This window comes from Electrophorus electricus, chromosome 7 (assembly GCF_041902795.1).
Source record: "Electrophorus electricus isolate QZ-2024a chromosome 7, ASM4190279v1, whole genome shotgun sequence".
NCBI lineage: Eukaryota > Metazoa > Chordata > Actinopteri > Gymnotiformes > Gymnotidae > Electrophorus > Electrophorus electricus.
The window spans coordinates 16,280,372-16,292,686 of record NC_137503.1 but is presented as its reverse complement, the minus strand read 5'-3'; the positions used below and the strand labels follow the sequence as shown (position 1 = coordinate 16,292,686).

The following is a 12,315-nucleotide window of genomic DNA, read 5'->3' as shown; positions in this document are numbered from 1 at the left end:
GATTTCAATTTCACTTAAATTGCGGAAAAAATATTGTCACACACAATAATCCACATCTATGCAGTTACACTGTAAAGTTTAATAAACCTGCATTTAAAATTTGCTACCATTTCTAATTGATATTTCAAAGTTTTCGTTATTTTGGCTTTCGTAACATATATGGTTAACAGATCTAATGTTTCTTTTCATTTGACAAACCTTCTCAAGATGGTATGATCCTAAACAGGGGAAGAAGTGTTTATTGCATAATAATTTGAGGAAAAATAATTGTTCAGAAAAATTAATATGATTAAAAAATTAACATCGCCTACATCTTGATCCTTTAACTACTACTGTATTATTTGTCAGTGCCTATAGCAGACACTCTTAAATGTCTTTACTTCCCCTGTCTAGAAGAGTTCAAAAGACATTCTGGGCATTGTGACTCACTGTAGCTATTACTGACATTGATTCCCACTACATCTCCTGCTGCTCTCTCCATAAATAACAGCCCAATGTTTAACAGAACAGAGCGTCAGTTTGGGATAGATTACAGTTAGGCAAAAAATGTGATATACTGTGTATAGTGTCTTGAGAGCGGAGTTTCTTTTGGACAGAGAAAATCTGAGGTGAGGCGACATAAATCCCATACAACAGAATCAGTTACTGTTTTATTTAACAGAACAGTTTACTGTACTTGGCAAGAAATGAGGAAAAGAAATAGCTGAATCATACCAGTGAATCCAAAATTACAGCATGACTCAGCGATGAAACCTCTGCAAAGATTAATCAGAATTATTGATTATCTTTCAAGACAACTGCATTAGACAGAAAAACAAGCAAACAAAAACAACACTTTTACTGCAAACTTCTACAGCAGTATTATTTCACCTACCTAAATTAAATGGAATAAAAAAATAGACCAGTTCACTGCAAGAAAGAGAGCCTTGAAATGGGATACATCAAGGGAATATGAAATGCTCCAGTGGAACAGGAAGTGCGTTATAATCTTCTACATAAACATATCATCATATCCTTGTGGGGGCAGGTGATCAGGATCTGGTCTAAAATACAATACAAATACAAAGGAAAGATCATGATGAAGGGACATACACAGTAAGACAAAAGAGGTAGCATCTCGATCTAAAGAAGTATTTATAGTGAAATACCAACATCACACAAAAAACCTAATTACACAAGGCTTAGTAATGATGTAAGGATTGTGCTAGCTAATTAACATTCAACAGAATGAATAGAATATGCACATATAATTTGATATGGCAACCACCATTTTTTATTACTAATCTACTGCATAAACTGCCAAATTTACCCAGGTCTGTGTCTCCCAACTGGTCCAAAAGGGTCAAAGCGGGCACCTGGTGGCACAGAACCAGGAGGGAGGACTCCAGGTATGCCAGCTGAGGGGTCAAAGCCAGAACGAGGGAACCCTGACCGTAAAGGATCCACAATCATGCCCCCTGGTCTCCTACTGCAAGGAGAATTCAAGTACAATTAAGTTGCTTAATGAGCAATGTAAAAAATGCATCAAAGATATGATTGAAAAATTGAGAAATACTGATTTCGGAACTCTTCCTAAACCCTGGGTATTGAGCTGTGGAGAATAAATATGATATTTTCTTTCCATTATGTGAGGTCTGAAAACACTGCACATTTTATTTAAATACATACATCTAAACAGTAAAACCAGTTTTTTTCCAGAGCTGTGTGTATACATATGCGTGTGTGTAAAAGCCTATCATGCTTCAATATGCACATTCCGGCCATGCGTAAATCATATGTAAATCATTGTTCACACATGGAAACCAATATTAGTCAGCTACACAGCTTGCTGACATATAAGACTGTATCTCCTAAGTGTTGCCTCTCGCCATCACATCAACATTTACTTGTATGCTGTTGCTGTCTTTCTGTTTTCAACTGGTATCAAGCCTTTAAACCTTTTCAGTAGTTCATCTTCACATTCTTCTATAACTGGGTAGAGTGTCTTTTCTAAAGACTATAGTCCAACGTGGTCGACTGTCTGGGAATTATATGCAGCTTTAGTCTATCCTTCAACTGTTTTTAGTCAGCAATAAACAGGATATTAACCCTCTTAAAGCATAATGACTTTAGGGGGGGGAAGAGAAAAGTTGGGTTGAATGCTTACCCAAAGGGATCAAGATCTGCCCCTCCTGCAGCAAATGGCTCTAGTGGGTCCGGCCTGAAAGACAGAAGTGCATTTCTTTACAGAGTCCATTGTGATAGTTATATTTGGTCAAAACCGTGGCCAAATTGGTCCTGAAGGATTCTGATCTTCCAAATTTGTTGGGTCTGCAAGTGACAGAAATTTGTCCAGCTCTGAGATGAGAACCCAGTCTACTCTTTCTACCCCCAGCCCCATTTTTATTAATTAGAAATTATGAATGAATCAACGTCATAATTATATGAACATCACACAATCATACCATGTGAAGACGATCTATATAATTAGATTAGGTTTTTTTTTTTAATTATGTGGTTGGGTAAGTAAAAAATAAAAATGACAACTCTATTCCATTTAGAACATCACTAAGACCATACGAAGTCCATTTTATATAATATAGATCATACTTTTTTTGTATGTTTTTCTATAAGAAAAAACTCAGCTATAGTATTTAGACTTCAGTAACTTTCAAATCAGCTCATAAAAGTTAAAATAAATTTTGTAGTGACAACACATAAGTTCTGAGTCACTGCAACATGCACTCTCATTCATGTGATTCAGAAAAAAGGACAAGCCCATTTGCAGCTTTCTCCTCATTAAAATGCTGAACTCTTCTCAGCAACTGGGAGTCACGTATGTTTTTGACTACACTCCTAGGCAGGGTTATGCTAACAGTAAAGTCAATAAATTGCTGACATCTTAAAGAACCTGATAGGGTCACAACCGGCATGGGAAGGAAAAGTGGAAAACAAGTGACAGAGTAGGAGACAATCTGATGAGGCCTCATGCCACACTCTTGCTGATCTTACTTCATCACCTCCCTCCAGGTTTTTCCAGCCCTTTTCATCCAATATTTGCTAACATGTTGGCTAAAATGTAAGAAATGCTGCCTGAGGCAGTACTCAGAAGCAGAAATGTACCAAGTCCATTCCAAAATGAATGACTGCATACAATGTTTCCTTCTGAGGTTTCATCAATCTATTGATTCCTGGCTTTAATCAGATCCTCTTCAATATGAAAATGTACTTGGGGAACATGCACTTATGGAATGAGGGTGTAGTCCTGTGGACGGAAGCCAGAAAAAACAACTGCTAAATTAGTGTCCTTCTGCTGCTGCGAGTCACCCTGTAAAGCATGAAATATTCATTCAAAAGCCATAGCTGTCGGGTCAGATTTGGCAGAAGTTGTACAAACCACATCAGACTTCTTTACATATTAACATCACATGTACAGGCTGAAAAAGGTCAGGCTCGATGGCCTGGTTAATGTGGGTGTGTCTCACAGCGCTGATCTGTACAGTGCTGAAAGTTAACCGATGGAAGGAGAATGATTCCGTGAAGATATCAAAATGGCAAACTGAGGAAAATGAAGAGAGCCAGCAAGATAAAAGGGAGCATGACAGAACTTGAACTAAGACCAGAATAAACACTGGCTTGGCTTTTCAGAGGTGGTGACAACACTGTGACCTGAAGCAGTTTGTGACTGATGCTGAGTTGGCTTCATTTTTTTTTTTTGCTGAACAGGTAAGATGATTTGCTAGCTAACTATCCACAAATACACAATCAGATTATTATTCATGTGTAAATTAATGATACATTTACATAATGCAATGAACAATTGTAATTCTGAAGTTGTTTTAGCTGTATAGTTAACGTTATCTGAAAAATTTGCTAATATAAGATGATTACTTTGCTAATCTTTTTTTTTTTTTGCTTCAGATTTCGTCCTTTGACTGACAAAACAGACAAAAAGGCTAGTTCAAACCATAGCAAATACAAATTGTTTTGGCAAAGCTTTTTACAGAACAGTACCTTCTCCTAGATAAACTGCTTATGATACAGATGATAGCAACCTGGATAAACAGATATACTCTAAGATTAACCAGCCACTCTTGTAGCTAACATTTAACCTAGTTATACGCTGAATTTTATTTTTATACATATCTGCATTTGAAAGGTCTCAAATGCAAATCCAACATTATACAAATAAAGATGATTATTACAGTAGATAATTCACTTACATCCTCAGAAGACATTTCCATCAGCATGCTCTGCATTCGCCACCCTTAGATAAATCCACTCTAGGCAATGGAACGCAGAACATCCCACCATACAAAATTACACATTTCCACAAGGGAGGTCACCAATTTCCAAAATGTACATATTGCAGCTTTAACTTTTTTTTTTTTAAACACTGCCACCTAAAGCTTATTTCATCCTAACTCTTGAATTTAATATACATCACCTGTCTTCCCTGCTTTCCGCATTTCCCTTGCTATCTTTGTTCCAGGAAAATGCGACTGACTTGACTTGGCAGGGAAACGGGCTCTGCTGTGTAGTAAATATAGAATAAGATGGAGAATCTAAGCAATGTTGACAGAGAAACAACGCACAAAACCAGTCATGGCTGGGACAGGCAACAATGATCACTACACAACTAGGCCACAGCAGCATCGGGTTTGCTTCTCATTGCATGTACTCACAGCATTCCCAAGAAACATCTCTAATAAAATTTTACTCAAGTACACCTTGTGTAAAAACAGTGCCAGAAACTTCACTGTACCTGGTAAATGTATCATTACTGGCTAGACTCATCTTAGATCAGAACTGAAAAGTTAAGCCTCATCTCTACCGCAGTACTCTTCACTCTTTTATATAGCTGTTGGAGTATTTAATCCTAAACATTATATATATATATATATATATATATATATATATGTAGTTTTCAGACATAATTACATTTTTAAAAGCTTGAGGAAAAATGTTACTTATGAACGAAACTCACAGGGAACAGTCAACATTATGCAAATGAGATTACCATACATAACCATGTCTTGGGTAGCGAAGTATCTATACACCAGAAAACATCCGCTGAAATCTCTTTATTTGTTGATATATTAGAGCCTCAAATGTGTGTTCATCACACAGTATAGGCTATTATAGGCTATTTATGATTCAAGTGTTAACTGATAGCATGAGAGCACTATAGCGCTTTTTGTTCCATTTTAAATATCTGGTCAGTTGTAACGATAGGTACACTCCATGAAACCCCAGCTCACTGTAACATTAGAATGACCAAGGTCAAAAGCTTTTACCAATAATGATACTGAAAGCTCGTCAACTCGTCAAGCTGCTATTTAAATAAAACTGAAACGCACTGAACTGATAGAACTGTGGTTTCTACACAAGTCAAAGTCAATGGAGCGATCCTTATTGCAAGAATACTGTACATTCCTCTTTATTCTCATCTTGTAAATTCCCTGCTCTGGCTTTTAGTCAGGTGTGACGATGAAAATTTAAACTGTAAATAAACTATAGAAAGCATGGTCTAAATATACTATGGGAGGGACAGACGGACGGACGTTCACTTCATGGATTTATTCTGTGCATTATATTAGAACATTTATTACTATTTGTTATCAAGCAGGACCTTCTCTTGCTACCAGAACGGTCTGAATTCTCTGTAGCATATATAGTGCTACAAACTCTCTTTATAGATTTTAGTCCCTGCTATAATCACATAGAACGTGCAGATATTTTCTTTACACATTCATGCTCAGAACCTCCCCTATTCTACTAGAGATGCACAGATTGATCAGCTGGTAACCAGAATTGGCTGGTTTTAAGCACAAATGGCCATAACTGGTGACCAGCCAATTTCGTTCAACTGATTCCATGTCGGTTACATTTACACTTGTGCACTACAACAGGATGACGGCGGCACAAAGACAGCCACATGAACAGCAGAGTAACAGCATTAGGCCTATATGTTGACAACAACATAAAACTGCCTTGATTTTTGTTTGCATTACCTATTGCACTTGTTTTCATGTGGAGAAGTAGAAATATTACTCTTTATTTTATTTGTGAAAAGAAAAAAAAAAAGAAAAAAAAATATATATATATATATATTTCTTTTTTTTTTTCTAGTGCACATTTTATGTTGAGATATAAGAAAAGTTAAAAGAAAAAGTTGAACAAAACTTTTGCTGTTTGCTGTCATTTATAATTCTTAGAAAGAAAGATAACAGGAATCAGCCAAAATCAGAATCGGCCAGTTATATGTTAAAAAATTCGCAATCGATGCAGCTCTACGTTCTACCTTATCCTAAAGCTGCCAAATAGATTAAAATATAAGGACAATGCAGGACACTCAAATCACTAGCTTGATATAAAGTACACTTTGTGATTATGGCACAGGTTAAAGATAAATTTCAAAAGGGTATAGACCGTAGAATGCACATGCTCGGTCAGAACAAATGGCCTACAGAGAACTAAGAAAACATTCCCAACACTATTCCATCCCCAGAGGCAGCCTGCAACATTGACAGAGGCAGGTAGGGAGGATCCACAAATTCATATTGTGTATGCCAAACTTCAACCCTGCCGTCTGCATTTCCCAGCAAAAGTTAAATTACATTACATCAGGAAATGTTTCAGTAATAGTGTTGGTGACACTGCCCACTGTAGCTTCATCCAAATGTTTGTAGCATGAATTAATCCCTTATGAGTGACACCATTCTGCACAGCACCGTTGTGTGACGCTGTTAATTGAGTGTTTATGGACTTTTGGTAGCTTAAATGTGCCTATCAAATAAAAATCAGTCGTTTATTTATATAGTGCCTTTTACAACATGTGATGTTCGAAAGCAGCTTTACAAATGTACAGATGCATACTAAACAAGCCAGTGGTGACAGTGGCAAGGAAAAACTCCCTGGGCGGAACCTCATCAGTCTTCTTTCACTAGCAAGGTGGTTTTGCCCACTTTATGTTTTTTGTTTTTTATATCAGTCTGTATAAACTCAGAGGAGCAGCTGTGAGTGGAAGCCCCACATCTGACAACAGCAATCACCCATGGTCAAATTCACCCAAGATGGCAGGTTTAGTCTAATGTAATATTTGTTAAAATAACTGATATTTTTGAATATGTCTGCATGCTTTATATTATGAAGTGCAGCCATATGTTTCAGCAGTAGGAAAAATAGGTTATTGACGTCATTGATCAGGCATACCTAGGAAAATGGCCACTAAGTGTATTTTGTAGATTATAAATATAAGGAAAGGACCCTCATAAGAGGAAAAACTTTAGAGAATTATTAAGAATTTATTATGATTTAAATTTGATAAAAGTTATTGTTGTGTGAAGTCAGGTTTAGCAGTGTAAACTCACTTTTTTCCACTTGTTTCTATGAGCATCAAGCAAAAATAATTAACTCCACTGTAAATGATGTTCACAGATCTTGCTAACTTTAGTCAGACTCTCCATTTAAATCTCCCTCCTTATAGCATACACTGCTGTGTTGCCCAGACACATGCTATATAATTGACAGGCACAGACAGTTTGCAAAAGGGGGAAACATATTACAAGGTTGATTGAAACACTCACTACTTTTAGACATAGTTTGGGAACTCAAACGAGAACCTAGTCAATTCAGTTAATGAAGTGAAATTCAGTCCCTCCATATCCTCACCAGTTTGGGGGATGTGCAGTGAGAGGAGCTCGGTGGGGCAGGCGGAGCGGATCCTGGTCAGGGTTGGATTGTACATCTGCATATGGAGCTCTCGCCTTCTTCTCTGTCCTCTCACTGCCTTCTCTCTTCATTGCAGGGAGTAGTGATGACTTCAGCTTCTTGGCCAAGTCTTCTGTGTTCTTAAACACGCTAAGGAAAAGACAGAGATTACTAACTTGTTATAGACTCCTGAGATGGAATATCTGTTATCACTGGGATAGTGGGACCAAAAATTACAGTATTTCTAACTTCCAGCTTAAAGAGGTTCTAGTGATCTTCCCACTGGCTTTGAAAAGCAACTGATTTATTATGTAACACAGAAGTAGATATTCAAAAATATGATTTATCATGACTGAAATTGTTACATGAGTCAATGCAGCCAAACAAAAGCTCATAATTAATCAGAAACATTGATCAAGTTTTGGATTAACATAAATTATAAATGATGACATCAATCTATTCAAGAAGACATCTCTACATTATTAGAAATCAAAAATATTATTTTTTGCTACTTGTCAATTCTTCAGCTTTTTAAGTTTTTTTTTTTTTTTTTTTTTTACAATTGGAAGTTCAATGAATGGCCATGTAATCACTTATTCTGTATCAATACTACTCACACGAAACACAGCAATATTGCAATTATACAATTAAAAACACAATGTTTATGGAATATGCATTTTCTGTTGTTTATGATTATGCTCATGCTGTGTAAGAAATTCCCTTTGAGGCACTAAAGATTGTAATTAATTAATTTATTTATTTATTTATTTATTCGAATGGGCAGGGACATTATATAATTGTGTTCAAAAGTACTGCAAACACCACAAAGATTAGCACATTAAACCAACCTTTCAAATGTCTGCAAATTGGCCTCATCTACATAGTCGCTAACATTCACAGTCAGGTCTGTTACTTTGTCTGTAGCTGGGTCCTGTCAGAAGAAGACAGAAACGTGGTCAAGAAAATAGTCCATTCTAACTATGGTTTCCATAATAACTAACTCACTATGCATACAGGGCTTTGAATGCTTAGCATTCTTTACCATTAAATTGAAGATCAGCGTAGAATCCACTGTAATGGCCTTGAGAAGAAGGCTGGACTTGTCTTCTGCTGATCTGTATCTTAGCGTGTAAAGTTCATTGTTCGCATTCCAGGCTGCTGGAAGTAATTCTGATGATTTCTCTCCATCTTGGGGCTGCAGCATTGAAAGTGATTTGAGTCACATTCTGCACAATACTGTGGTATAAACCCAACTATGTAAAAATCCTAAAAATGTCTTTCTGTAACTACTTTATACTGCAATGGACACAGTCAGTATTTCGTTGAGAGTAGCTCACAGTGAAGCAATAAATTACAATCAACCCTGGCCCAAGTTGCATTGTGCAGGGACTTTTATTCTTTGTTCTTATGTAAGCCACATTATTATGAAAACCTTGTGTACTGGACTGAAGACTGGAAACTTTGTGTACTGCAAAGTATACTGCAATTTTTGCTACCTAAACATCTTAAACTACAGCAATGCGCAGTTACTGCTTAAAATCTTCTACAAACAGATACACACATACATAAAAATAGGTAGTTCATAGTTCATAAACTGAGCAAAAGGCAGTATCAGTGATATTCAAACAAAAATAATCTATGATAAAGTGTTGTTTAATGTCTTTCTTTAAGTAATAAAGTTTGCTCACTCAACAATAACTAATTTGATGCTTGCGGGAGACACTGCTCTTCATTAATTCTTAGGTTTTATATAACAACCTCAAATTCAAAGAAAGCATTGTGGTGCAAACATGACAGATTCTGGGTAGACTGAAAATAACTGCTATGTGCCCTATGTGCCCATATATTTATTGTGACTAGGCACTGTTCACCTAAACAAAAGCCACACATATCTTGTATTTGTTTTACAGAACCCCTGGCTGATTACATGGATAAACGTTGTCTTTTTGTTTAAAACCCTTTAGAATGTAGCTATACGTTGTAATAAAATGTCATTTTAGAACAAAATTGTAGTAATACAATCTTTTGAATCTAGTCTTATAAAGAGTATTATTTTACATATGTTAAATTTGTAGACTATTAGAGAAATGATAGAATACTTTTCCTACTGATGATAGAAATGATAGAATACTTTTCCAACTTGCTGCTGTATCTGTAAGAACTATTCTGCTTCTCTCGCTGCTTAATGCATGTAAAATTCATGTAGCAACGAAGAGAAGTTGGCAATGTTATAAACACCTTAGCTGTAATCACCACATTTAACTCGATAAACAGCCAGAAGATATAGCCAATTTTACCCCCTGGGGCCAAGTAGTAATACCAAATAGAAAGAGTGCTGCGTCACTGGGGTGAAGTAAGTTAGCTAGCTAACTATCTTAACTAAAAACGTCGGGAAAGTTAGCTAGCTAGCTACTTAGCTAACAAATTAATTTCATATTTCACAGCAACATTAGCTAGCCACTAAAAACGTTTAGTCCCTAAAAATAAAACATTATAATAAAAACATTAAACATAGGCTTGGCATCTCAAGTTACAAAATATTTGTATATTAATTTGCAGATTACCAAAACAGTCAGGTTTGCTAGCTAGCTAACTGGGAAACTAAAAGCTAGCTAGTTAAGCAAGCTAGCTAGCCAGCTAGCTACACAGCCAACTTATTTTCTCACCTCATCTCCAGTTCCCAGACATTTAAAGCCATTCTTTACAATTTCCCAGTGCACGAAACACACTACAGCATCCCGAGGAGACGTTATAGAACTTGAGACGCAATTATATAACAGCTCCAATCCTGCCATGATCTTGCAAATTTACAAGAAACGAAACCAAAACAATTGATAATCGTGTTTGTATTCCATGCATCCCGGTAGAAAATTGAGCTCGGAATAGGGACAAATGACAAGCCGATAGTTCCGGGCGCACTGACGACACCATTTGAACTCAAGACTGGCAGCCCATAAAATTTTTTAAATCACGTTAAAATAATATACCTTATAAAATTTACTCAACTACCAACTTCTAGGTTGTCATTTTGTATTAACAGTATTCTACAATCTTGTTGTAGCCTGTAGATGGCAACATTGATTTAGCCTATTGGAACTGGAATTGCCATTCAGAGGTGGTGTTCTTGGAGTTTATATAGTTATGGTCCTGAATTACAACTATACTACTGAATTCATATTATAGTGTCATAAGATTTAGACATTGCATTTTTAAATGGTTGCCATGAGGCACTGCAATATACTGTATACCAATGTGCTCATGTGTCATTTTTGCCTATTCTTCCACACAAACACTCTTCAAATCCTGAAGGTTCTGTGGGCTCCTTATATGAACTCTGAGCTTTAGTTCCTTCCATAGATTTTCAATTGGATTCAGGTCAGGTGATTGGCTGGGCCATTCTAGCATCTTTATTTTCTTTCTCTAAAACCATTTGAGAGTTTCCTTGGCTGTGTGTTTGGGATCATTGTCTTGCTGAAATGTGCACCCTCATTTCATCTTCATCATCCTGATAGATGGCAGCAGATTTTTCTCAAGAATGTCTTGGTTCATTTGTCCATTCATCCTTCCTTCAATTATATGAAGCGTGCCAGTTCCGTATGCTGAAAAACAGCCCCACACCATGATGTTCCCATTTCCAAACTTCACTGTTGGTATGGTGTTTTCGGGGTGATATGCAGTGCCTTTTGACCTCTGAACATGGTGTATTATGACATCCAAAGAGTTCAATTTTGGTGTCATCTGACCAGACTATATTCTCCCAGTATTTCACAGGCTTCTCTAAATGTTATTGAGCAAACTTTAAACACGCTTCAACATGCTTTTTCTTCAGCAAGGGAGTCTTGCGTGGTGAGCGTGCATACAGGCCATGGAGGTTGAGTGCATTACTTTTTGTTTTCTTTGAAACAATTGTACCTGCTGATTCCAGGTCTTTCTGTAGCTCTCCAGAGGTGGTCCTTGGCTCTTGGACAACTCTTCTGATAATCCTTTTCACTCCTCTGAAATCTTGCGAGGAGCACCTGGTCATGGCCGGTTTATGGTGAAATGATATTCTTTCCACTTCCGGATTATGGCCCCATCATTTCTCTCTAGAACCTTCAGTAGTTTAGAAATTCTTCTGTAACCAATGTCATCAGTATGTTTTGCAACAATAAGGTTGCAAAGGTCTTGAGAGCACTCATTTGTTTTACCCGTCAGGAGATGTTTCTTGTGTGGCACCTTTGTAATGAGATACCTTTTTGTAGGCCATCAGTTGAACTAGCTGATATTAATTTGCACTAAGTGGCAGGATTGCTTTCTAATTACTGCTTTCTAATTACCGATTTCAGATGGTGTCATGACTTTTCATGGCTTTTTGCACCTCTCTTTCTTCATGTATTCAATACTTTTTCCCTGTGTCATTTCTCATTATTACACATATCTTAATTTATGGACATCTATGGTTTGATTTCTTTGTATGATGTGTGGATTGGATGGGTTGTTACTGACATCTGGTGAGAAATTCATGCCAATAGCACCTTTATAAATATATTTACTTAGAAAATTGGTGATGTGTTCAATACTTATTTTACCCACTCTGTGTGTGTGTGTGTGTGTGTGTGTGTGTGTGTATATATATATATATAT

General features: G+C 36.7%; 1 protein-coding gene across 2 annotated transcripts; it reads right to left on the bottom strand.

The window, feature by feature from the left end:
• Positions 1–637: 637 nt before the first annotated feature.
• Positions 638–10,587, bottom strand: psmf1 (proteasome inhibitor subunit 1). Of its 2 annotated transcripts, XR_003410301.3 has the most exons (8): positions 10,359–10,586; positions 8,735–8,887; positions 8,541–8,623; positions 7,654–7,842; positions 2,147–2,200; positions 1,310–1,468; positions 875–1,043; positions 638–755 (listed from the first exon to the last, which is right to left on the bottom strand). XR_003410301.3 is itself a non-coding variant. In XM_027005000.3 (7 exons), the coding sequence occupies exons 1-7, from the start codon at positions 10,485–10,487 to the stop codon at positions 992–994; spliced, it is 819 nt and encodes a 272-aa protein (XP_026860801.1). In that variant the 5' UTR covers positions 10,488–10,587; the 3' UTR covers positions 638–991. The 2 variants fall into 2 exon arrangements, 1 of the variants encoding a protein (XP_026860801.1); XM_027005000.3 differs by having other exon boundaries at positions 638–1,043; positions 10,359–10,587.
• Between the last annotated feature and the right edge of the window lie 1,728 nt (positions 10,588–12,315).

What these genes read in the sequence shown, in the direction of transcription:
- psmf1 (XM_027005000.3), bottom strand. Translation starts at nt 10,487, where the DNA reads ATGGCAGGATTGGAGCTGTTATATAATTGCGTCTCAAGTTCTATAACG. An exon ending in ACTGCACATCCCCCAAACTG is followed by an intron (nt 2,201 to 7,653) that starts GTGAGGATATGG and finishes TCTGTCTTTCAG; the next exon opens with GCCGGACCCACTAGAGCCAT. An exon ending in GTTGGGAGACACAGACCTGG is followed by an intron (nt 1,044 to 1,309) that starts GTAAATTTGGCA and finishes ATTGTATTTTAG; the next exon opens with ACCAGATCCTGATCACCTGC.